Source organism: Rutilus rutilus (assembly GCF_951802725.1).
Source record: "Rutilus rutilus genome assembly, chromosome: 1".
NCBI classification, from domain to species: Eukaryota; Metazoa; Chordata; class Actinopteri; order Cypriniformes; family Leuciscidae; genus Rutilus; species Rutilus rutilus.
This window is the reverse complement of record NC_140209.1, coordinates 43414800-43442755: the sequence shown is the minus strand read 5'-3', so window position 1 is coordinate 43442755 and position 27956 is coordinate 43414800. Positions and strand designations below refer to the sequence as shown.

At 38.6% G+C, this 27956-nt stretch overlaps 1 protein-coding gene across 1 annotated transcript; it reads right to left on the bottom strand.

Moving 5' to 3' along the window:
- Positions 1–1936: 1936 nt before the first annotated feature.
- kmt5c (lysine methyltransferase 5C) lies at positions 1937–24934 on the bottom strand. Its single transcript, XM_084429118.1, has 9 exons — positions 24642–24934; positions 20773–20905; positions 19483–19648; positions 18622–18731; positions 18226–18389; positions 18075–18094; positions 8760–8896; positions 8333–8493; positions 1937–8116 (listed from the first exon to the last, which is right to left on the bottom strand). Exons 2-9 carry the CDS (start codon positions 20883–20885, stop codon positions 2616–2618), a joined length of 6372 nt encoding a protein of 2123 aa, XP_084285244.1. The 5' UTR covers positions 20886–20905; positions 24642–24934; the 3' UTR covers positions 1937–2615.
- Positions 24935–27956: the final 3022 nt, after the last annotated feature.

Sequence of the window (27956 nt, the reverse complement as noted above, 5' to 3'; positions counted from 1 at the left end):
CCAAAGAATCATTAAAGTTAATTTTGCCATTATAAACTCAATGTTTAGTTACATTATGTGTACAGGAAGGTGGGAGGAAGGGAGGAAGGATGGCTCGGTGTGGGAAAGGATTACTGAATAATTCAAAAAGAGAAGAAAGCACAGATGAATCAAGCAGGCTAGTGCCTGTTTCACACACAAGCACTTTAAAATGGAGGATGCTATACTGTACATCTCTTTTGTTGCACAAATCCATCTGTAATATTTGATGTGTTTTGAACAGTGTCTTCAAAAGAAGCAAAACCTTGGGTCACCAGATCTGAGTCAATAGCATGTCGAGGTCTTTCTTCACCAGCTTTAACGACTAAAGACTGTGAGGTTTATAAATTATTACGTCTGCACCAAGAAAATCATGGTGATACAGTAAGGCTTTTGGATCATACACTGTTTTCCGCAGTGCCTCAAAGGTTCAGCTTTTTACCGCCTCACTCTCTATCCACTGCCTTGCTGCCTGTGTCCTCGTTATGAAAAAAGCTGTTCCACTTGGCTTCAGAGTTAACCCTCTGCTGACTGTTGAGGGAAGAGAAAATGGGTCATGAGTGGGGAAAGGGGATGAATAAGTGGCAAGAGGCAAAAAGAAAGTGGACAAAGGTTCAATGAAGTATTGTGGAATGAGGAAGAACCAAAAGCACTGTAACAGAAGCAGCAGGGAGAAAGTATTTTATAAGTGTTTTTTTTGAAAGGCAAAAGATAACAGGCAAAGGTAAATACTAAATAGTTTAGAGAAAGATAGAAAGACATCAGAGAGTCAGTTGATCGAAGAAAAGCCTTTTGGCCAAATCAGATACTAGAAAATACCTGTAAGACCCATAACCTTCGATAGAGATAGAGATAGAGATAGAGATAGAGATAGAGATAGAGATAGAGATAGAGATAGAGATAGAGATAGAGATAGAGATAGAGATAGAGATAGAGATAGAGATAGAGATAGAGATAGAGATAGAGATAGAGATAGAGATAGAGATAGAGATAGAGATAGAGATAGAGATAGAGATAGAGACAGAATCGTTGCTATATTTCAGTATGCTAAAATACCAAGAGCAGTTTCTTTTAAAATCATTTCATTTTAATTGCATTACTTTCATTTTTTTTTACAATTTTACAGTGGAACATTACAATTTAAAATTCATCTCAAATGTCCTAAGTAACAAACAGGATGGCCATACAAGACATACCAGAAAGAGACATCTGAATTGTAGATATTAAAAACCGGTAAAATACACAAAGTTCAGTACAATCAAAAAATTAAGTTATATTGAAGCACCATGTTAAGAACATATTAAAATAAATATAATGAATACACTAGCTTTTTATAGACAAAGGCAAGGCTTAACACAACTATGTCAAAAACATGTAGGACAGCCCAGGGCTCTCATGTCTGCAACTGTTAAAACTGAGAAGAAGCCAACAAACGCTTCCATCTCTGACATGGGACTGGGGAGAAAAAAAATAAAAATAAAAATAAAAATAATAATAATAATAATATAAGTTTGGAGATGTCAGGTTTTGGGTCTTGGTGACCTACAGGGCTACAGTACATTATTGTAACAATATTCTATCAAGTGTTAAGTGAGTCTGATTAAGGATCAGCTCCGAAGGACACTAAACATCTCTCTAGAGTAATACAAGTGGTAGCTATTAAATTATGCATTTGCCCAATGTACCAAAGCAATACCCAATATGATACAAAAACCCATGAAGCTGATATAGACAAATGTTTAGAGTTAGAGGAAAAAAAGCATCAAACGTCAAAACACATTTGTGCTTGAAAAGTGTATGTGATCTGTGTGGAAAAGATGGGATGCTATTCAAATACATTTATTTGAATAGCAACCCATCTTTTCCACATTACATGTCATTACATCACAGATGGCAAGATCCAGAAATGTGTGTGATTTGTAAGCATTTAATGTAAAAGCTTCTCTTCCATGACATGCAGGAATCCAAATACAGGACACCTGAGAGCTGCTCCAAGTATATGCTTGTCATATGAGCACCATTGACTGCACACTCCTATTCAACTTGTCAAATGGGCATTGAAACAATCCAAAATTGAAAGCACATGACCTTTGCTCTGGTCCTTCATGTGCAAACCCACTAAACCATGCAAGTTGACAGACACGCTTATTTTTCCTCACATTTGATAGGACATGTTCTTTTAACAAAAAGCAATCTAGATTGCCAACTCTGAACTGAAAAGGCTAAGAGGAAATAGAGAAAATGTCCACATGGTGGAGAACTGCATCCCCATCATGTGGCAAGTCTTGTGTACTACAGGATCAACAGAATATCTATTTTCCTTTGTTTTTGTACGAACAGTAACCACTAGCATGAAAATATTATCTTCTATAATAATGTACTAAACAAACTTCATTAAATGTAGCATACAAATAATTAAGCAAGTGTGCTAATAAAAATATGTCTTTAAATATTTCAAGAAAAAAGTCTGTTTCGATGCTAAGAACAGGACAATTTACATAAATCCATATAAGTTTAATGAAAACAAAAAGAACACCTTATTACATTGAAGTTTTAAATAAATAACTTCTTAGCATATCACCAACAAAAGGATGTCATTAATCAGTATATTGTAGGTCCAGATCCACTGTACCGTCGGTCACCACAAGCCTCAGTCTCTTGGGCTTGCGATCCGTTATGGCGGTGCTTTGCGAGTGGGAGGTGGAGAAGTGTAGAGAATTATATGGGTGAGTTCCAGGCTGCCCCTGATGCTGCTGAACCTTTCCAATTTGGTCTCCGTGGACTTTAGACCTACTCACAGAGGGAGAAGGTGTGAAGTTTGAGGGATCACACGCTTCCACAACCAGCTTTCCTTGTGTTCCTGAAGGCTCCATAAGACAATGATAAGTGTAATTTGCAGGTCCGGAACCAGTGTAGTTGAAGTTTTCACCATCGCCACTGTACCCCAGAGTCACAGAATGATCTCCGGTGAAGTTCACTACGTATGACTGGTGAGGAGGCTGAATGTGTTCAAAGGTGGTTGACTGAGTTTTAGTCAATGGGACCTCATGGATTGAGGATTCTCTGCGTCCCAGATGAGGACTGCTGTGCTGCGATACAGGAGGTGAAAGAGAGGAGCTGAAGTTGAAATCAGAAGAATCACAGTGAGAAACGTTTGGACACATCTGATTCTTATTGGGCTGAATAGAAGACACTCCAGAAAGTTGAGTGTTTTGAGTGGGAGCCACAACAGCATGGGGTTTCTCTAATTTTGAGAGTTTGCTTTGTGTTGTACTGTAACATTGAGAACTTTGAGATGAGGAAAATAAATACGTGGAGGGCAGGGATGGATCTTTATCATTTCTTGATATCTGAGGCTTCATACCTGCAATGTTCTTAAAAGCATTTGTTGTGGTTTTGCTAGAGCTGACGAAATAAACAGGGTGAATGTGATCACCTTGCTGACTGGGATTTGCAGGATACTGTTTGGAAAGAATGTTCTTTGGGCTTTTTTGCAGATTTTCAGGAAGTCTTGAGAACCCAGCATTAGGCCATCTAGCTGCAGAATCTTTCCCACTGTGAGAACTTGATGGACCAGGCCAAGCAAAGATGCTTTCCAGGTTGTTGTGAGATTTTGAGCTGCCTGCAGCCATGGATATTTGACAAGCATTTTGGCCTACCTCGGTTTTCGAGACATTCTTGGTGTTTGGAAAAAAAGGAAGCTTCTTGTCATTGCTACGAAAATGTGCATTACCAGAGCTGAACGCACTTGAATAATCTGCAAGTGAGGTTGACTTATTTCCTACGTGAAGGGAATGGAAGGGTGTAACAAGGTTACTCTGAGTTCCAGCACCGTGTAGGCTTTGCGTCGACTGGTTTGAAATTACAGATTCAGATTTAGTATTAGAGCTTTGCAAATTGAGAGGTCCATGAGTTTTGTCTTTAGCATCACTTTTAGCAAGGCCTGACTGAGAAGACTTTGTGTTCACAAGGGATTCAAGAAAGTTTAACTTTTTATCCTGAGGATGCAAGCGCACAGTTGGGTGTACAGGCTGTTTAGCACTTGTAGATGCATTGTTAAACATTGTCAGGTCTTTGGGGAGATATGGTGTTGCTGAATCATCCTGCACCAGGAGATCTATGGGACTTTTTGACAACTCGCCATCAGACAAGTACAGATCTTTCTCAGGGTCTTGAAGAGGAGCAGAACTTGTGGCTGTATTACATAACTTATCTTTGAAGAGTAGTTGAGGCGCACAAATAGATGACGATGTGTCAGATTGAGCAAAGACAAGATCCGGGAAGCTTAGATCTTCACCACTACTAAAGTTACTCACTGGGCTTGGGGATCCTAGGTAAGGGGTCTCTGGATTCCATGCATCAGTGGGACTTTGGGAGAAGGGGCTGCTGAAGGATCCTGTGTTATGTGGTTCCCCAGGACAGTAATCTATCAAAGAGCTCGCCAAGCTGTTTTGTGCAGGCATCTGATCGTAGCTTTCGAGATTTAAACATGGAAAGTCAAGCACATCCTCTGAATAGTTACTAAAGCTGCACTCTGTGGAAAAGGGAGAGATGGGAGGAGACTGATTCTGAGAGGATGTTACACTGGTATTAGTGGGAAGACTTTTCTCACATATCTGTGACTGGCTCAGAGCCTGGAGTTTTGACAGACTTTTATTAATCTGAAACAAATTGTGACTCAAGCACATGTCATTCCTTCCTTTATTCTCAGTCCTAATAACTCCAGTCTTAAGAATATTGGAATTGTCTGACACATGCCCTCTTGTATCCTCTTTTGCTTCAATACTCCCACTGACATTACTAACTCCTGTCAGCCCATCATAACAGGGAGAGTAAAGCGATAAAGGTGAAAGGGATAATGGTAGAGGTGAAGTTTCAAAACTCACTGGATCTTTGAAGGTCTCAGTCCCCTTGGTACAACTATGCACTGCCATTATTTGCTGGCACGGAGACAGGTTTTCCTCTTTAACTTTGCCAAGAGGCATCTGTTCCAGTATTGCTGCTGTAGGAGAGACAGATGTTAACTTATTTGGCTCCCTGTACACAGTATCAATGCTCCCATCTTCATTTTGAGCTTCTTTCCACTCCACCTCCCACTTGCCTTCAGCTCTCCTGCACAATCTAATCAAAGGTAAAGGTTTAATGTCATCAATGTCCGTTTCAATTTTTGGACCAGATGAGTTTTGTTGGAGTTGTGCATTGATAACCTCAGTACTGTCTTGAACTATTTCTTTTGGTGTGCGTTTGCTGTTTTTCTTGTTGATGCAAACTTTTGATACTTTTTGCTGTCTTTTACATGGTTTAGTTGCACATTCTTTTCTGCAATGCTCTAGCACGTCTTGGACTGCTTTGGTGGCTTTCTCCAAACCTATGCCTTTATCAGCCTCCCCATGACCCCGAATCCTCTCCATTTCTGCATTTAAAATTGAGACAGAATCCAAAATGGCCCTAAAAGGGTCAACTAAAGCCAAGCATTGCTGTGGGCTTGATTTGTCCGCAACACTTTCGGCTTCATCCGTACTATCCATTTCCCACTCCTTTCCCCTTTTCCTCTTAAGGCGGATTCTGACATTTAGCCTCGGGTCTTCTTCGGTCTTATCCAAAACATTTGAGGTAGACAACTCATCTCTGATGGCATCTTCTATATTATCCATAACCTCACAGCCCTCTGGTCCTTTAGTTCTTTCTTCCACTCCTTCCACACTTTTCGCTTGGTTCTCCTCTCTCATGTTGCATTTAACAATTTTTTCTTTAATGTTGGATTTTTCACTCTTAAGGTCATTGATTGTCCTCTCACAAACAGGTACATTATTTGTGCTATCCTTGTATTCACAAACTCTGACATTGTTTCTCACTGGTCCATGCTGAGCACTCTGAAGAACTTTACAGCATTGTTTCAGCTTAGATGAGCCACGCTTTTTGGACCCAACGCCAACATTGCCTTTAGGAGTTAGACTTGATTCTAGTAATGAACATTTCAGCAATGTTGTCTCCACACTGCTGCTTTCACTTGGCTTAGGTAACAGATTGTCCGAGTTGAGTTCTGTGTCCTTATTGACATTTGTAGACCGTTTTGCAGGTACATTAACATCTTGTTCTGGGTCTGTATCAAGCGATTCTCGAAATGCTCGTTTCTTTAGGGGAATACTGCTCTGAGAACTATGATCCAGACAAACCATGCACATGGATGGAGGCTCTGGGGAAATCAAAGTGTTTTCTGACTGTCTCACTTGAGTATCTTGATGTCTATTTGGCTGATCAGCTGCAGTGAGTCCCTGAATAGAGTGCTCATTTCTGTTAAGTGCATCATGCTTGTCCTTTGTCTCGTTATTGTCAGCAAGTGATAGTGTCTTTATATTATCAACTTCTCTGTTCCCACTGTAACTGGATGGAAGTTGGTGGTCATCAGCATATTTATCTTGTTGATTAAACTTCCCACTCAAACTCTTTTTAATATCCATCAGCAGTACCTTTGCCTCTTTAACAACAACAGTCCTGCTCCCAAAATGGACTGTTAACACTTTCTTTTTCAAGTGATTTCCATCTCCCAGCTTATTGACTATTTCTCTATCTTGCACCTCAGGTATACCCTCAACATTTGTTTGTTTCTTATCTTTGTCTACTCCTTTCCTTTTCTTTATAGAATCTTCAGATTTTTTTGGAATTGTGACCTCAACAGATGCAACCGTTACAACATTATTATCTTGCTTACCTTCCTTTTCATGCTCACTGTGGCTATCCTTAACATACATATCCACAAGTTCTTTCACAACAGGTTGTGTTTTGCCTATCTCTAAATCACATGTTACTTTTAGGAACTTATCTGCACTCTCCATATTTACTGGTCTGAAATACAACTCCTTCACACCTTTCTTACCTTGTCTATTGCTTTCTTTGCTTCCATTTAACTTTGTGCTCTGCTGTACTGATGCTGCTGCTGTATCCTTGTCTCTTCTACTGTCTGACTCCCTCTGACCTGTACTTTCAACCTCTGGTTTACCTGGGATAGCCACCCTGACCAGACTTACTTTGAGGTAACGATTTAACCCTGAGAGGAAAGAGATAGGACTGTTAACAGATGGTGAAGACAAGGAGGGTGTAATGCTTACAGCGCTAGATACAGACTGCCTGTGGTTTTGCTTGTTATCCCCTGAGGTCTCTGAAGCTACACAATAACTAACATCACCTTTCCTAGAAGTAATGGAACCACTGATGTGTCTACCATCGCCAGCCACTTCCCTGAGGCGATCCCTAAAGACTCTCTGCTGCGCCTCTCTGATCACCATGCTCTCTGTTTGTGATGATTTGTCACTGTTAGCTCCAGCATCTCCATCAAGATATACATTTTTATCAGTACATGGTTTACCTGGAGAGATTAAAACAGGATTAGTGATCTCCTTGGACTCAACCTCACTTCCTTTTTGCTGCTTCCCATCTTTTGTCTGCGAGTCAGAGCATTCATTTCGGTCTGTAGAGATTTTAGAGTTCGATTTGATCAGTCTGGTCCTCCTTTTGTTGAATCTGGAGAGTTTAGATCCAGTCCTTGCTCGGAGACTGCTCCAACGACTACGAAGAATATTCCTGGTCCTTGAGGAAATGCCCTGGTGGACAATTCTGACAGAAGATGCATCAATATTACGTCCCTTGGCCTTCATACTGTTTCTTTCAGGTACACTGGAAACACATCCAAGAGTGAAGGGTTTAAATCTAATGACAGGGTCTCCATTTAACACTTCTCCATCCTCACCCTTTCTCTCCTCTGGTCCATTTATGTTAGCCCTGCTGGGTATTGGAGAGACAGATTTGCTGTTCTTTGTGATCCTCTCTGGTTTTGGTCGCTCTTTCTCAATTAGGTAGAGCAGGGCCCTTTCTTTGCTCAAGGGGTCCTTACAGCTTAATAGGAAATTTGTGCTGTGATGATGGAGGCAGATTCTCAGCTCCTTTAGCTTGAGGTTAGGAAAAGATAAGAGGTTTTGTGTTCTCTTTTCCACCTGTTTGCAATGCTCCACCCTCTTCCGCCTATCAGTCTTTCTCATCTTGCTCAAAACAAGGGCGTTTCTCTTCGTCCTTTGGGAAAATGTATTCCTCATTGGCAAGACTGACAAAGAATGAGATGAGAAGAACAGACAGCCAGAGTTAAATGGTTGATAATAGTGAGATTAGTTGACAATACTAGCTTCTTCACCAAATTATTAGGCAATTGCATGGGATGCTTAATTATATCCTTTGCGATTTTAGAATCAAAACACATAGATTTTACTCTGGGACACAAGTAATATAGGAAAAGAAAATATGAATGGTATAACAAGCATACCCGAGTTTGATACAGTGAGGAATGGCTTTGGAGTGCCATTTCCTCTATTCCTGTTCAGCCTTAGATCGGTCTCTCTGAACTCATATTTCTGTCCTGAAGGATCCCTGGAGCAAGCCACATCTGGAAATTGGTCTCTCTTCTTAAACAATCCCTCTCCTCTCCTGCATAGATTGGCATCATTAGTTCATTTATCTTGTAATAAAAGCATATTTAAAAGGCTTTAAATCGATTTGTGTCATTAGAAACCTAATTGACATTAAAAAACTAATACAGCTCAGAATAATTACACGTGTCCATTGAGATAATTATGCATCATAGATCTAACATCACTATAATATCAATATATTAGAATGGCAGAATTATTCTAATTTCTATTAGAATAGAACAGAAGATGGCCATAAAGCAGTATTAACAGATTTACTCTCACCTCTCACATGTGCAACATTCACACATTTCATTATTCTCCCCAAAAAAGCTGTCCCCATAGTAACAGGTTATCTCTTCCCCTGGAGAGATGGGCCGCACCACTTTTACACAGGCTCCATTCTTATCTCCCGGGACAAACTAAAAGGAGGAACAGAAACAAACATTATGAGCAAATTACTTTTCAGTATGAACGGTTTGACTATAATCTATTTAGTCATATGCCAGGAAAGAGGGAGGGAGGGGGGGGGGGGTTCTATGGAAACTGCGATAGATTATTTTCAGGATTATTTTATAAATATAAATTTCAAAAGAACAGTATTTATTTGAAATATTAGAAATATTCTGTAACATTATAAATGCCTCTACAGTCACTTATTATTAATTGAATGCGTCCTTGCTAAATAAAAGTATTAAAATCTTACTGCCCCCAAACTTTTGAACAGTTGTGTATTTTTTCCTATAAATGTCTATGTATAAGTTGTTGTCTAGATTTAGGACTACAATGACCCAGACTTTTGACAAAACACAAAACAAATTAATAATGATTAAACAAATTATAAATAAGTCATTAATTAAATATAAATACCACATACAAATTAGATAGATAAAAAAACAAAAACAAAATTTACACCTAGCTCATGTTTTAATTTTATCAAAATGATGGACCACGTTTAAAATTATCTGTCAGTTTTGTGTGTGTGTATATAATATTTTAGGTCAACACTAAGGCTTGATTTTAATCAATTCTCGGGATTTATGAGATGTATGGTCTTTATCCGATATTAATATCTGAATGGACGAAATAAGCTTACGCAATATAAACATGAACGCGACCGGAGGCAATGGAAACACATACAGAGAGCAGCAGCAGCAGCTCCGATAGCCGTCGTCTTTGTCTTTGGGTCGTTATATTTCTCACAGATTTCTGCTCGTTCTAAATCAGATACAGATAAGGTAGCACAGTACAAATTACATTTATATGAATGCATTAGTGAAAGAGTGATTGCATGTGAATTAATTGTACCGGGCAGCATCTCTCTAATAATAGTGAGGCTGTGGGTTTTGGTTACTAAGAAATTTATGCTAGAACTTTTTAGGTTAGGTGATAAATCACAGAAAATTGTTGACAAAAAAAATGTCTGCGCTACTGAATGTTTCAGTGCGCACAATCTGCACATGATGTGCGAGCTACTGTCTGTGTGTGTGTTTGTTACAATGTAGCAGCTCAGTTTAGAATGGCGATTAACTTGTGTACAATTTAAAAACATGCATTCATCAGATCAATTTTCAGAACATATCTTGAGTGCCCTTCGTGCAGGGCTTCAGACCAAAAAAAAAAAAAAATAATAATAATAATAAAGCCATTGGTTCCTATAAAGGAAATAAGGTCAATAAGGCAAAACTATTTTTTTAAGTGCCACAAAAAAATAAACGTGTTTTATTTTGTCATGTTGTCACATCTGCCCTCCTTTTAAAGCATCAGCATTTTCATCCATCTTGTGGATGTCCTGGGAACTAAGATTCACTTAACGTAGGAACTGAATTGCTTTTCCAGCTTGAGAACTACACAGTCACAAAGAATTGTTCTTTACACAGAATCTGAGCCAGTGTCACGTCTCTGTTGTTTTCTATCTCTCTCGTGCTGGCTTTGAAAAAGCCTGATATTTTCGTTTTGACATGCGTTTCTGACGCGGAAAGCTGACCCTCACTGTCCCTGTGCGTATTTTGGCGCTCACTCAAACTCAGTGAGGTTTTTTCCACTGCTACTTTGCTGCGCGTAGTCTTATTTTATTACATCAACACAGCAAAAGATGTGAAACTACCAAAACTTTGATTTATGGTGTTGTAAGACTTTTAATAAGAACATACCACAAAGAAGTCTTCTGACAAAATTATAAGTGATTTTAAAATGCTTATAATTTAGGCCAGACTCGACTTACTTAACTTAACCTAACCTGAGAATAATAAATAATAAGGTTAAAGGTGTTAAGATCAAAGTACACACCGCAAAACATGGCGCCCAAGGGGCATTGATCCATCGACCCCTGGCCATGGATGATCAAGCAATGCTTGCCCATTTGCTTCCACACTCATACGCTTGAGTCTTAGAAGAACTTTGAAAGCTAGTAAATCACTAACTAAAAGGCAACCTGTAAGACCCAAAAAAATTATAATCTAGAGAGATTATTTATAGACAGCCCCAGAAAGGGTTGAACGCGCATAGAACTGATAACTTTACAAGCGAGAGAGTCGTAGAGATTGAGAAAGCCATAAAAAAGGAAAGACAAAAGACTCATATGGCCAGCCTCAGAGAGTGACAGGCAGAGACGGGCTAAAGATAAGACCTGTTAGTGAAGGACGCTTGGTTTATGACAGGGAAAGCCCAGCAATGTAAATATTTAAGCTTATACATGAGGAGATTCTCATGTATTGAAAGGAAAATGAGCCTTTCAGGCAGACAACGGTTCTAGAACTGGAATGAGGCTCCTTTCTAGAGATCGAACAAAACGGTTTAAATTTAAAGACTGTGGTAGGTCTAGCAGCAATACGGTGAAAAAATGTGTACATGTAATAAAATTACAGTAGAAGACTCCTAGAAAAGGAAAATGTGATGTTACTGTTAATAAACAGCTAAGGAAAATGTAAATATAGGCATAAGTCAGGTAAACTTTATTTTAATATAAAGTTAAATAATAGTTTAAGATTGAGCAAAAGAGGGAAAAGTATATATACACATTTGGATAGAGCTGGAATATTTTGGGAAAAGGGAAAGAGAATGTAAACACTAGCAACAGTAGTCAGACTTAGCAAAGTTTAAGAAGAAGAATAAATAAAAATGTATAATAGTGTAAGAATGTAATTTAGAAAATGGAACACAAGCACATCCTAAAAGTCATAATACAGGTAAGATTAGGAGACTTATTTGGTGATAATGGAACTAATATTGTGAAAACTATTAATTAATGTGAAGAATATGCTAGCACTGGCTAGAAGGAAAATTAACCAAGAGATAATGGTAATATAAGATAAAATAATGGATAGGAGGCTATTACCTCTTACTTGTAGTAAGAGTGAGAAATAAAAAAAATGATATAGAAAAACATGGGTTAGTTATTTATTTATATTTATTTAGTGCCGTTAACCAAGGCACTGAACAATTTTAAAACTAAGCGGTATATTGAAAAGAAAAGGCTGAAGGAAGAAGGTACGTTTATTGGGCAAGGGTGAGTAAGTAGGGTGGTGCTACAGTGAGAACAGAGGCTATAGCAGGGTTGGGCAAGCAAGCAGAGTCCTGAACGGGGGTTAGGGGCAAGGATACGCAGGGGGTGGGATAGGGTGAAAAGATGAGTTTTAAGGGAGGAGTGAAAACTGCATAGTATAGGGGACTGTTTTATATGGAGTGGGAGTTTATTCCAATGAAGGGGAGCCAGGAGGGAGAAGGAACGGAAACGGGATTGGGCACAGGGCGAGGGTGGGACCGAGACGGACAGCAGAGATTGAGAGCGTAAGGGACGGGAGGGAACATAGTAGGTGATAAGTGCAGCCAGATAGGGTGAGGCAAGACCACGGAGGAATTTGTAGACTAGGGAAAGGAATTTAAATAAGCAGTGATAGTAAACAGGGAGCCAGGGTAGCTGGTGAAGAAGAGGGGAGGTATGGGAGGACTGGGGGATGTTGAATATAATACGGGCAGAGGTGTAATTTGCTGTAGTGGTGTGAAGGCGTAGGAGGGAAGGCCAAGGAGTGAGTTGCAGTAATTAAGGTGGGTGAAGATGAGGGCATGAACCAGGAGTTTAGTGGCAGAGAAAGAGATGGAGGGGCGTATTTTGCGGATGCTGAGTAGGTGGAATAGACAGGTGCGTGTAGTGGCCGAGATATGATCAGCAAGGGAAAGGGCGGCGCCAAAGATGACGCAGAGGTTGCGAGCAGAGTTAACCGGAATGAGGGACAGGGGAGGGAATGAAATGGTGGGGGTGGGAGGGGAAAAAAAGGATTTCGGTTCTTGATGGGTTGATAAGGAGTTATTGGCGAGCCATCCAAGATTGGATTGCAGTCAAACAAGCAGTTATATGGGCAGAGAGGTCAGGGGTGATGGAAGGGAAGGGAAGGAAAATCTGGGTGTCGTCAGCAAAGAAATGGTGGGGGAAATTAAATGGTGGGGGAAATTAAAAGAAGAAATTAGAGCTTCAAGAGGTGAGGTGTACAGAGAGAATAACAAGGGCCCAAGGACCTGGGGAACACTAACAGTCAGAGGGGAGGGGGGAGAAGTGAAGCTGTTGACAGCAACAGCAGAGGTGCGGGAAGATAGGTATGAGTGCAGCCAGCTAAGGGGTGTTCCAGAAATGCCGAGGTTGGAAAGGGTGGAGAGGAGAATGGGATCGACTGTGTCAAAGGCTTAGGAGAGATCAAGGAGATTGTGAATTGAAGAGAGGACAGCATGAGAGGAGTTGGCCAGATGATTCTGGACAGCAGAGCAGAGCAGTCTCCGTGGAAAGGGAAGGACGGAAACCAGATTGGAATTGGGGGTAGAGGGAGTTGACGGATATGTATTGTGATAGGCATACGAGAACTAGATGCTCAAGGAGTTTTGGAAGTATATGGAAGAAGAGAGATTGGGCGGTAGTTGGCAGGGCAGGCAGGGTCAAGAGTGGGTTTTTTTTTTTTTTTTAACAGAGGAATGATCATAGCTGATTTAAAAGCAGCAGGGCAGATACCGGTGGACAGGGAGGAGTTAAGAAGGGAGACTAGATAGGGGAGGATAAGAGGGAGTAGAGGGGTTAGGAAGGAAGCAGGGACGGGATACAGAGGGGAAGAGGTTGGGTGGGCCTTTGAAATGATGGAGGAAAGTTCAGAATAAGATGTGGGGGGAAGTCAGTAAAGGGGGCATTAGAAGCAAATGGAGGTAGAATGGGGAGCTGGGGATGGGGACTAAACTGAGGGAGAGTCTGAAGGTGTAGGTGAATAGTAATGATTTTATTTGTGAAATAGTGGAAGAAAAATCACTAGCAGTGAGGATTGGGAGAACTGAAGATTGGGGTGAAGAAGGGGGACGGAGTAGTTTATTTAGGGTTAAGAAAAGCTGACGGGGAAGGGGTGCCAAGGCAGTGATGAGAGTTTGAAAGTAGTCATGTTTGGCTAATTCCAAAGCAGAGAGGAAATTAGAAAGGAGGGAATTATAGGCTTGGAGTCGCTCACCCCGGCGCAATGAACGTCAATCTGATTTAAGGGAAAGAGTGAGCCATGGTTGAGAAGGCCTATGTGAAGGAGAATAAGGACATAAGGGGGCTAGGGAGTTGAGGGAAGAGGATAGCGCACTAGAAAGGGTGTCAGAAGCTAAGTCTAGGTGGAGGGAAGAGAAGTCCGAGATGGAGGGAAGCAGTGAAGAGGAAAGGGAGATCAGGGAACTGGTGTCTAGAGTACAGAGATTACGACGGAGGACAGGGAGCAAGAGTAGCAGAGAGGAGGGAGAGGGTGAGGGAAAGAAGGAGATGATCAGAGGGGGGGGTGGCAGTTAAAGTGGATGATGTTGCCTTACAGTCAGAGATGAAGATAAGGTTGAGGGTATTACCAGAGGTATGGGTAAGGGCGAAGGGAGAAGCAAGAGGTTAAATGAGTTGGTGAGGGGGAGAAGGGCAGAAGCAATGTGGGAGCAATGTAGATGGAGATTGAAGTCACCTAGGAGAATGAATGGGTGAGGGAGGGGTAGGAGGGAGGAGAGGAGGCAGTCAAGATGGTCAAAGAATGCAGAGGGAGGGCCAGGGGGAAGATAGATAACAAGGAAGGCAATGCGGTGGGGGGACGTAAAGGAGGAATAAATAAATAATTTAATTATAGGCCAATAATATTTAAAGAGACACATAAAATAGATTAGGATTATGGAAAATATTGCAGTATCTATTATATTAAATAGTAATATATTCTAATATGCAGAAAGAAGATATAGAGAGGATATGGACTATAAAGACTGGAAAAAATTGGGAGAGAAACTGGACAAGGATGATCAATAAACTGGTAGAAGAGTGGAGAAAGCAACCTAAACTATAGTTAATTTAGTATGTTACCATAAACTAAATTAAATGAATAATTGAAAATTAGCTCACTATAAATAATAGGTTCTAGTAGACAAATTGTAATGTTTGAAATACATTGGACCTGAATGACACGCCTGGATGCAGGCTTATCATGCAGGTGTTTGAGAACAGCAAGAGCAGATAAGGAGGACAAACAAGCTCTCATTATGAACCAAGAGCACCTAATGGCCTTGACTGAATCTGGAACCCCTCGAAAGAAGGGGGCGGAAATGGCATAAGAAGTCCTATACAGTTATGCTTCTTGTTTAGTCATAAGATAGACTTGAACATAAGACTACAATAGCAAGCAACGACAGCACTGCATCCACCAGCACTGAGACCTTAGCTGGGGACAGTGAAACCCTTTGGAAACCCAGGCAAATATTATTACTTTATTATTTTAATGATTTATTTAAAAAACAACAACATAGAACTAAAAAGACTATTATGAAGTGATTGCTCGATATGCTAAAAAAAACGAATGTACTTATGCTAAAACGGGTAAAAGGATTTATTGGTTTTTGAATGACTGATAAATACATGTTAAATTAAGAAAATAAAAATATTACTGTAATTGAAGAAATAATTTGTATTATCATATTTAACATACATACACACACATATACATACACACATATATATAAATCAATGGATAAAAAGAGATTTTAGATTTAACTCAGGAGACCTTCAGGGTGAGAACTCCTGACAAGACGATTTAATCACTGGGTTATTTTTTGAGGATTTAAAATGTATGAGATGCCACCAGACACTGATCACCGACATTACTGAAAAGAATGTTTATGCTTTTAAAATATTGTTAAGTCTTTATGAATTAAAGAGTTCATTGGCTTCAGTAGACTTTGAATATAAAAAATATATTAAGGAAATTAAAACATATGCTATGGCAATTGAAGAAGAAACTCTTGTGATTATGGTTCATTATGGTTACATGCAATACATTCATTATAATCAAAACAATCCATTAATTTAACCTTTGTATCCAGAGTAATCCTTCTGATGTTTTCCTGAGTTTCTGAGAAAATTATACAAGTTCAAACTTAAATTATACATTATATCAACAAATCAATTTGTTCCTATACATAAGGTTCCCATAGTCAAGTTTGTAAAACAATCTCTCAAGCTTAAACATTTCCATAAATGTAAGCCTTTTATATTTGAAATAAAATTTTGTCTATGACATTTCCATAAATTTAAGCCTTTTATATTTGAAATAAAATTGTCTATGTTAAAAAGATGAATTTGTAAATTTAATGTAAAGTATAAAAGTATTAAATTGATGGAAATTTATAAGCTTGAGAGATTATGTTTTACAAACTTGACAATGGGAACCTTATGTACAGGAACAAATTGATTTGTTGATATATAATTTATGTTTGAACTTATATACTTATATACTCAGGAAAACATCAGAAGGATTACTCTGGATACAAAGGTTTAATTACTGGATTGTTTTGATTATAATGAATGTATGGCATGTCACCATAATGAACCAGAGGAAGAATTTTATATTGTGATATATTTATGCAACAATTACTACAAAAAGAGTTTGTTATATTTCATGGTACAATGACGATATCTGAGAATGTGTTAATGCTCAGCTCAAGAAATGATGACTGAATTTAGTGTAAGATATTTGAATGAGAAAATTAGTTGCTTGAAAATATTTGACTGAGAGGTTAGAAACTGGACATTTACAAGCTATGATAGAAAAGGAACTTTGCCTTGTTTGAACACTGTAGTAGAAGTTTCAAGACTGGTTCAAACTGAATAGTGTGTTTAAACTTGTAGTTGGAACAAAAAAAACCCTCACATCACACACAGGATCCCCTGGTTTGGCTTCTGCAAACTTTGTCTGAGCCGCACGTTCTACTGGGAAGACCTATAGGGTGCTTGAAGTAATGGATTCTTTTTGAGATCCAAATTGGCCTAATCTACATAATAATCAAGCAAAAGCACAAAGTTTTGCCCCTTGATGATACATACATAATTATAATATAATTACATAAGAAATATAATTTATTATCTTTGTTATGGGAACCAGAAAACTACACTGGGTGAAATATTACACGAATGTGTAACAAACTAATGAATTTAAGAATGATGAACAAATGTCCATGTTATTGGTTAAGTTTGATGAAGTGAACAAAGTTTGTGCCACACCTATGTCTGAGAATGAAGGATAATGAGTCAGGATAATTGCATGAAGGGGGTGTTTTATAATAATAGAAATAATAATAAAAGAAAATGCAATTACCTGCCTCCTTGTTTATTGTAGATGCCTTTTTGTTCCACATATTTAGCCAATTTATTGAATATAATGCATTGCATTCAATTCTGTTTGTAAAAAATGGATTATATTGTATTGGCATAGATTTACAGTAATTGTTCGTTATGTATACGTGTGTGTGCCTACCCGCGATTATGTGTGCGCGCGCTCAAGGACACAAAGGACTGTGGTTATACTCCTAGAACCTTAAAAGGAAATCAGCCATCTTGGTTGAGTTTACTGGAGTTCAAGGACATGAAGAAGTGGACAGCTTGCACATGCGAGGCCTTGAGAAGGAACTGGGAAACTTTAGGAAAGTCACAACTTATGTCAATCAAGAAGATTAGAACCTAACACCTGTGGTAAACAACTGGAGTATAAAAGACTGATGAGCTGATTGCCTCTTTGGATATTGCCCCAACGCCTAGAAGCCCAGAGCTGAGGACAAAAAACCCCAAGCGGAAGACAAGAAGCCCAGAGCTGACTACACCTTTGATTCGAAACGTGATTATTGTATTTTATACTTTAATGATGAAGTTTTATTTGCCTTTACATTTTTCTTTATTATTTAAATAATTGATTACAAAAACTGCCTACCGAATCTTCGATTTATGGTGCTGTAAGACTTTTAATAAGAAAATACCACAGGAGAAGTCTTCTGACCAAATTATAAATTATTTTAAAATGCTTATAATTTAGGCCAGACTCGACTTACTTTACCTAACCTGAGAATAATAAATAATAAGGTTAAAGGTGTAAAGATCAAAGTACACAACGCAAAACAATTGCAAGACCGCATGCACAGATCTATAGTGACAGATCTAGAGTGTTAAAGGAGTTTAACGAATTAATTGTATAAAATTTACATTTACGCTACAACACATGTACAGGGTCTTTCAAAAACAAAGCAATTCAAAAGATTCCCCACAAAATCAAAAGTAATAATTTAGTATCTTACCTTACAGTTAGGTCTGCAGTCTTTTCCCAAGCAATTAAAAAGAGAGAGAGAAAAAAAAAAGAAAAAGAAGCACAATCAGATTCTGTACCTTACAAAAGACCACATTTGGAAAAAAAATGACTGATCAGTGTAAGTATACGGGCTCTCTCACCATGATTAATGAAGGCAGCGGGCCCCAACCAAAGCTGAGCACATCTCTTGCGCGTCGAGTACATGACACTGAAGTCATTCACTCCTGCTCTGAGCACGGCACTATCCTCAGGGCTCAGCTCAGCTATACAGCCCTGCAGTACCTCCACCCGCTCTCCCACAAACCTGGAGAATTCAAAATCATCATATCCTCAAATATGGTGGTCAACAAAATTAAAAAGTAGACTAATGTTATGATTACATTTTAAGTCACTTTTATTTATATAGCGCTTTATACAATGCAGATAGTTTCAAAGCAGCTTTACAGTGATCAACATGAAAATGATGATTAATTGATCATTTATTAAATCATTATAAATAGTTTATGATTTAAAAAAATAAAATAAACTGAGCTAACCAGTGTCGGGTGGATGTGATTTTGGCTCCATTTGTCTCAGAGGAATAGCGGGTACACGGCTCAATGTTCACTCCGTTGTCCAACAGAAATGCTGTCATATAGCGATACATCTAAAGAGAAAAGAGATTAATTAAAAAAATTGTTTTTGAAGCGCACAGCAATATTCAATAATTACTAGAATTTGAATAGATCTACTGCTATGCACTGTGCTGGTCTTTAATCAGACCACATTTTAATGACTTGCATTACAAAAGCCAAGCCCTCACAGACAAGACACCACACTCGGAACGTTTACTACTGGAGCGTTCGGAGATTCAAATTCAGAAAGACACATTATGGTAGAGCGTAGTAGGTACATTTCTGTTGTCTTTCTTAGGGCAAAGTATCAGACAGTGTAGATTCCCAAGAAAGTTCTCAATTTGATTTCAATTTCGGAATCATTTGGGATTTCATTCTGTATGTTTACTCTATCATTCACACATTTGGGGTCAACAGGATTTTTTTTCACAGTTTGAGAGTATGTAAAAAGGTATTCATTTTTTTTCTTTCTTTAAAAAAATTTAAATAAATCTAACTGACCCCAAACTCAACAAATCATATAGTATAGTAAATGATTAATTTTTACACTTTGAAATACAAGACAAGAAACTAAAGATTGCAATTAAACTGAAAAAAAATCAATCATTTTACCCTGCCCTTGTTAATCTAACACAACCTTTTTTTTTAGGTACAGTCCACATTAATGTATGCAGAGAGATCCAGTGATCCAGCAAAGACAAACACATTGAAGTAAACACAAAAACATGTACAAAAAGAGGAAAAGTCAAAGTTCAAACATTTTGGATAACATATTATACTCACATGCTGCTTTAACAACTCATGTCGGTGTGAACCCAGCCCAGTGAAATAGCCACTGACCCATTCCCCATCCAACAGAGCATCAAAGGTGGCCTGGAAGTCATGTGTGCGTTTGAACCGCAGAAGGGTCTCTCTGAGGTAGCCCCATCGCCGGATCTCAGGGGGAGGACTTCACACAACGAAAGAAATCAAACAATTTCAAATGGAAGAAAGCATCGAAAATAAACTACAGCTCAAAAGTCTAATATTAATAATAAGAAATGTTTCTTGAGCAGCAAATCATCATATTAGAATGATTTCTGCCGGATCATGTGACACTGAAGACTGGAGTAATGATGATGAAAATTCAGTTTTGCATCACAGGAATAAATTACATTTTAAAATATATTCAAATAGAAAACAGTTATTTTAAATAGTAATAATATTTCACAATAGTTTTACTGTTTTTTTTTGTTTGTTTTTTATCAAATAAGACTTTTTACAAAACCATGAACCTGAAAAACTTTTGAACAGTAGTCTATTGCTGCATCCCAATTTGCCAACTTACACAATGTCCTAAAAGTATGTACGAAAAATGACACTTTTGAGCGTTTAGCAGATTAGTAGGCACGATTTGGATCACACTACTTCGTCATAATTGCGCATTTAATGGACTGCTCTGTCGCTTAGTTAAATACATCCTGACACTGTTAAAACTGCACCGTCAATCATCTTGTAATAGTTAAAATCCTCCACATTCAATTCAATTTAATGTCCTACCGTATCAGAGAGAAACGTAGTAGCATGTTGATCTGCCAGGCGTGGGTCTTTCATGCGGAGAACTCTCCTCAGTTAATAACCAAACGTATCTTTATAAAAGTTCAGAATGCTGTTACATATGAAATATACTGTGGATAACACTGAATAAATATCTTTTCTTCAGGTTAGATATTGATTATTAATGACTAAACACACCTTTATCTAAACCCCTCTACTTAACCGTTCGTCTCGCACATGTTTGTAGTTTTTTTAACGCTTTTTATTCAAGTTTGTGATTCTAATCGAATCCTCCGTACAACACACAATGGGCTGTGAGCAATTTTAGCCGTAGAGCGTGCATGAATCTGCACTTCTGGGTATCTTTGGAATACTCATTTCAACATACTATGATTTGGGACACACCAATTCTAATTTCGAATACCATTTAGGACGGACAGTATGCGAATTGGGACGCAGCATATTGATCATTCATACGAAGTAAAGGCCTATATATTTATATAGCAGCAGCGCAAAAGAGTCAAGCAGAATAAGTACCTTATGTTCATCTTGTGGGTGCTGAACCCCAGTAAGGGATCCAGCACCAGACTCGTGGCCAGATCATCTGTCTCACAAAGCTCTCTCACACTCATTCTATAAGATCCCTCCATGGTAGCCCACCATCAACATGCTGGAACAAAATGAAGCCGGTGAGTTACACATTCAAACAGCTGCAGGTTATTAAACACAAGCATAACGTATGGAAAAGAAAGGGAGCAACCATAATGAGGTCCTGTTTACAACTGGTATTAAGATGCATTTTGGTCCATCGGATCACAAGTAGACGACGCTACATACATACAGGTGTAAACGGGGTCGAAAACGTTTTGAGCTTGTCCACTTTCATCTATTTCCAGAGGTAGTCGAAAAAACGCATTCAACCAGATTGCTTTCGTAGTGTAGACGCTCATGTTGTTGAATGTGTTCGAACAACCACAAAAGACTGCCGACTGACTGTCAGAGCAGAAACGAAATCTGCTGCTGCTCTCCGTATGTTTTTCCGTCATCTCCAGTCGAGTTCGTATGTAAATTGTACGAGCTTATTTCGTCCATTAGATCGATAGATCGGAAAAAGCCCATACATTTACCCGCCCATAGACCCTCCCCTCAAAGAAATCAGGACAGAAGAGGTTGAAAGTGGACAAAATAGACGGATTAAAACACCAGTTGTAAACGGGAATGCGTCTCCCTCATCTAACATTACTTGTAATCCGATCCACCAAACCGCATCTTAAAGGGATAGTTCACTTTGAAATTAATTTTTGATATGTTTTAGCTTACCTCAAGGGCATCCAAGATGTAGGTGTCTTTGTTTCCGCAGTAGTTTCAATTTTTATATTTTTAGGTCAAACCGTTCTTGTCTGTCAGTCATATAATGCATGTCGATGGTCACTGGCTCAAAACACAAGCACAGAGTCCAAATTAAAACAATTCCCCATCGTCCAAAATGAAACAATTCCCCATCATAAGTACACATTGATGGCCTAAGACACGAAACGAGCGGTTTGTGTGAGAAAACGAACAGTATTTATATCGTTGTTATCTCTTGAACACAGCACACGTCCAAATGATCTGACGGCGCGGGCGGGTATAGATATATACATAGATGTCGCCTTGGCTACGGTTTCGTTCCAATGAACTGCAGTAGCGAAGGCGACATCTAGTGTATACATCTGGCGGGTATAGATATATACACTAGATGTCGCTTGGCTACGGTTTCGTTCCAATGAACTGCAGTAGCGAAGGCGACATCTAGTGTATACATCTGGCGGGTATAGATATATACACTAGATGTCGCTTGGCTACGGTTTCGTTCCAATGAACTGCAGTAGCCAAGGCGACATCTATGTATATATCTATACCCGCCCGCGCCGTCAGATCATTTGGACGTGTGCTGTGTTCAAGAGATAACAACGATATAAATACTGTTCGTTTTCTCACACAAACCGCTCGTTTCGTGTCTTAGGCCATCAATGTGTACTTATGATGGGGAATTGTTTCATTTGGACGTGGGGAATTGTTTTAATTTGGACTCTGTGCTTGTGTTTTGAGCCAGTGACCATCGACATGCATTATATGACTGACAGACAAGAACGGTTTGACCTAAAAATATAAAAATTGAAACTACTGCGGAAACAAAGACACCTACATCTTGGATGCCCTTGAGGTAAGCTAAAACATATCAAAAATTAATTTCAAAGTGAACTATCCCTTTAATACCAGGTGTAAACAAGGCCCTTCGTCTTACAGTAAAATAAATCAATTTACAGTGGTGTCCAAATGTTAACCACTAGTGAAAATATTTCTATTTTAAAGAAATTATTTATTACAAATTATATTATCATCACAATTTGAATGAAATTGTTTTTTTGTGTGTGTTTTTGTTCTGCCCTGATGACAGCAGCAGTCAAGCAGTGCAAATTCAAGCTCTATGTAAAACCAACCTGTTCAAGTTCAAACAATTTGAGCTTATATGCAAGCAAGAAGATCTGACTTATGATTTTATATCAGAACTTTATATGTTTTGTTTTATTCTGTAAAGCTTTGTTTTTCCATATTTGGATCAGATTTTTAAACAGAAATGATTAATGCACTCTCTCAGGCTTTTCCACAAATGTAAGTCTCCTCAACTTATTTAGATTGTGATAAATTCAGTTTTACAGTCTAGTTTTTCTCAGTGTTTTGTGGTCAATAACATTTAAAATATGCATAATCCATTTAGCACATATCAAAGTAATAGCCTCACTACTTTGACACTCAATAGTTCACATGTCCTCATGGGACTTTTTCTTTAAGCTGTCAGTAATAATGTGTATAGCAAAAGCAGGGTTTTTCCTGGCTCTAAACGAGGCGGAGGTGGTAAAATCCCGATCATGTATTTTAACAGTAAGATAATTAAATTAGTATTTTTCGTAGATCATCATATAACCTACTGTGTTTCCCACAGTATTTTTTGTGGGTGGAGCTCGGTACCTCTAGGGGGGTCTGGGGGCATCATTAATCATAATCATTGATTAGCATATTCTGTCTTGATAATCTACAAATCACGTTCCCGGGGGGCGGGTTTATGCACATTTTAGGGTTGGTGATGTCACTAACCCGGGAGGAATGTCATGTAGTCCCGACTCCCAACCAGCCGTTTGTTGTAGTCCTTAAAAAACGATTTCTTTAAAAGCAAATATCTCCCTTTGCTTTGAACTTTGAGGTTTGTAACTTTGCAGATATTGTTTATGCTCAAACAGCAACATTACACACTAACTAAAGTTAAAAAAAGTGAAATCATAATCAACCACCCCTTTAAGTAAATTACAGATCAATTCATTGTTACCACTAATTGAAAATTTGTTGAACAAGAAATCTTGATACATTTCTTGGTTGAATATGTGGCATTATGAATTTATTAAACACACAAATTCAAATATATAAAACTGAGTCGTGTCACTTAGGTAGGACAATTACTAAAACAATAGTTCAGAGAATCAACCAATTTGAAAGCGAAAGGTTCAAAGGTGTGTAAACAGCAGAAGAGCACAAAGTCTGGCAAAGCAAAAGCGATACCATACTTGTTTCCTCAACTAAACTCTAGTTGGCAAATGCTGAATTAGCGGCCTCGATCAAGCTTGTTTATGACAGATGCCATTTAGTGTTCAATTGTAATTTTTCACGTTATTTACATACATTATTGTATACTGTAACCCTTGTTGATACTGTCATGCAAGCAAATATCCTCCTCTTGTAGATTACTATACGTATAAAGCTTCTCTCCGCTGACAGGTCAGGCGTCGCAGTTATTCAGTCTGAAAACACTTCAGCACTAGAGTTGTAATCGAGTTCGAGTAGTACGTGTCGCGAGCGTGAAAAAAAGAGCTCCGGGAATATGCGTGTTAACACCAGCTCAGAGAGATCTCAGCGCGAGCCGACAGTGGCGAAACAATTATGGAAAAAAAACATATACCAGTTACAAATGGGAAATCAAATTAGATGATAGTAAATAATATATGTCGCGTGGTCTCACGGTTACACCCCCATCGGTCACCGAGCACCTTTGATCGCGCCAATTAGTAGTTATTAAACAACACACCTCACTGGAGGTAAAGGGATCATTGATTTTGCCAATTCATAAATGCTGAGATTATTAACGGTCACAGGCGCGAGGGGCCATATATCACTGTCGGGGAGTCGAGTTAACGTAACGGACTTCAACCCAAACCACCGCGGTCCATTTAGCTCACTGGACAACATAAGCAGACCCACACGGTCCAATTTGAATCTTTAAACATGCTATATTCTTCACTTTGAATAATATACGATTTCCAAAAGTGGCGCGAGCATATCCATGTAGCATAATAAACAGCAGAGTATTTTACCTGACGGGCTTTCCTTCAAATTTCTGGTCGATTTGTCCGTAGTGAAAATCGCCTGAAAGCTAACAGGCTAGCTCTTCCTGTTGGTTACGAGTGCTGCAGCCATCTGCTCCTGTTGTCTCCATATTCCATGATTGTGATGTTTCTGCTGCGGGTATATGATCATAAACCAGAAAATAGGCAGCCGAATTGAAACGATTCGGGAATTATTCTAACATTAATTTTTCTGTACTGCGTTTGTTTTCGAACGTAGAAGTCTTGTCCTCCTGGAGTCGAGATGAATTCAACCAATCCTTGACATTCATGGTCGCGTTCCTATTGGTTAGTGTGATGAGTGGGCGGGATCTCGGCGTTTTTCACCATATTCTATTGGCTGGCCAAGTTACACGGCGTTGAGATTGGCCTATAGGAGTACAGATGTAGAAAATACCACAAGCTTCCACCAATCAGTGGGCGAGAAAGTAGCTCCGTTCCCCGCCTCATCTCTGTAACCGTGTCCTGTTGACCTCATGGAGTTACGCAATTTAATAGCAGACTGTTTGTTAGGCAAAATGCATGTTTGATGGGATTAAGATTTTTCTGGTTCTGCTCAGTAGATGTTTAAATATTCATTACCCTCACTGTGTGCTTTGTACTGTTTAAATGTAATATTTGTTGTGTTGCACATTGTCTGAAAACAATAAGCATTGGTTTTAAATCTGTTGCGATTGTTTTTAAGGTCGTTATCATTTCAAATATTTAAAGTTGAAAAATCTTAAATACCCAAATTAGGATTTCTAATCCTTTAAACCAACATATGAATAACCTACAAATTTCCAAAACTTTCCCCCATGGGTTTCGTGCTTCAAGACTAGCTGTTGTTTTATCTTAACAATTCTCAGCTGTGAGAGTACTGTCAGGGTGGAACATATTTTGTGGAAAGAAAAAAAATAACTTTATTCAAGCAAAGCATAAATTGTATGGTTTTAACCAGGACCAATTGAAAAGACAATGTTTGTCATACTCAATTAGTCTAATGTACTGAAAGACTCCTTCCTTAGAAGTGGAAAATCGTTCACATTTAGATGCCCAATTATTAAAAATCTTGAAGGAATATCAAAACAGCCAGTAGAAATACACGGTTTTATTTTTGTTTCCAGTAGCTGAGAAACAGGATTTGTGGTTGGAAATCAAATTGCATTGAAAAAGCAAAATCTCGAAAGCCCCATCCCCTGAAGCCTCTAATTGGCTTATTTATACCTATGGTACAGTTGAAATAATGTACTACACTGCATTAAGGAAAAACATCCCTGATTGCTTTATAAGAGAAAGAAAAAAAGTTACATCATCTAGTAAACAACAACAAGTCTACTACTAATAAAGTCTTTATCTCAGTGTTGCTGCAAAGCAAAATGTGCACAATCTACCAGCCTTGCTGAGGAGATCAGAGATAATAGAAAGGCCATCAACCAAAAGGAAATACATCAACTTTTTGCTTTTTTTTTTTGGATAGCAACCCCCCCCCCCCCCCCCCCCACCCCAACATATACAAGATCTATCAGAAAAGAGCGATATTATGATTGTATTATGGTTATGATACTTGATTTGAGACTGACCATAAGATGCCAGATGAGGAATGACATAGATTTTTTCATGTTCTGTTGCCACTGTTGTGATCTGTATGTGACAGTCAGTTCCGTGATGCAAGAAAGCAATTAGTGTGTCTAGCGCAGTCAACTACATCTGTCTATTACTCATTACTCTAATTTTTCAGTGCTAGTCTCCTACATTGGCTAAAAATGTTACATAAGCAATGAAAGACACACCTTGACCTGAAGACCTTTCTGAGCATCTAAAGCATTCTTAACCATAATTAGTTTTTTTGTTTTTCAAACTAGGCCACCATATATCAGGAGTGTCCAATCCTGCTCCATGAATACTAGAAACGTCCAGGCAGGCGTGTTGATGCAAGTTGAATCTAAACTCTGCAGGACAGTGGTCCCCCAGGACTGAGTTTGGACACCCCGGTTTATATTTTTTCTTTTTCTTTCATATTATAAAATACATTTAATCTACACGCTTAACCAAAGATTACCTGCTTATTTAAATAATTTTAGATGTTGCTACTCTGCTTTAAATTACAAAACTATTCATTTCAGAACATATTAAGCAGGTGCCAACATAAAAAAAAAGAGAAAAAAAAAAAAAGTCAGTGTCTTTGAGCCAGCAGAGGACACTAGTGTATTGCTTTGCAATATTCTTATCCCCTATGAACATATAGAAGAACTAGTATTTTGTGAAATGCGCCACCTGCTGGAACCAGTGATATGAGTTTGAGGCAAACAAAATTCTTAAATCCTAATTACAGTAGCAACTCCTCTGAGATTTAAATGGATCAAACTTTAAATCCTGTCTGGCAACTCAGAACACACAGTTTGAAATGGAGGGAGGGGAATGAATAGGACAACAGATCTCTAGAGGTAAGGGACAAGTTGAGCTGGCAAAGCAAGATCCAGGAGCTGGGTGTCGCCCAGTGCTTCAAAACCCAGACAATGCTAACTATCAAAAAGTGAAAAGAGAAGGACAGAGCAATAAGACAGAGAAGGGTAATTATGTTTGAGTAATCAAACAGGTAAAATGGAGAATAGCATAATTGGAAGGCAAAGGGAGACCGAGTTTACTGTTGAGAGGAAGCAGACAGAGAGAGAAAGCGGCAGCAAGCAAGTTGGAGACAAACAGAAAATGATTAGGTGTACAATCTCAGTCCTTCTCAGCAAATGTCAACTTTGGTCAACCCTAAAAGACTACATTCAATCCACTTTAGTTAAATAAACAAATAAAACGAAAGAAAATAGAGAACAGGACAGATTCGCAACACCTGAGGAAGAGAGTCATAACTTGGGAGAATGGGACACAGTAAGATAGATAGTACAGGATGTTTAAATAAAGTTCTCTTTATTGATAATTGTCTTTCAAAAAAGACACTAAAAAAACACACATAGTAAGCAAAGAATTTCAAAGCTTTTGTTGTGATCCAACTACAAAAAAAAAAAAAAAAAAGAAAGAAAAGGAAAAAAAATAAGTAAAAAGTTCCAACATGATTGATTGTTTTAAATCACTGGATCTCTAAATGGAAAATATGCACCTGTGACAGTCTCTCTCTACCTCACGCTTTCTCTGCACATCCATTCTCCCTGCGTGTGTGTATACATTTATCACATTTCACTCAGACTGGCTCTCTAACTAATGCAGGATGTGCAAGTTCTGTGTTTAAAACAATGCAGGAGGGTGTCAGGACATAAACAGTGAGGGGGACTTCACCCGCACCTCTCGACCGGC

Coding starts and splice junctions, on each gene's coding strand:
- kmt5c (XM_084429118.1), bottom strand. CDS start 20,885: ATGGAGGGATCTTATAGAATGAGTGTGAGAGAGCTTTGTGAGACAGAT. Junction 8,897..18,074: donor ACTGCAGACCTAACTGTAAG/GTAAGATACTAA, acceptor TCCTCCTTTTAG/TTTGTCCCGGGAGATAAGAA. Junction 8,117..8,332: donor CCTCACTGTATCAAACTCGG/GTATGCTTGTTA, acceptor ATTCTTTGTCAG/TCTTGCCAATGAGGAATACA.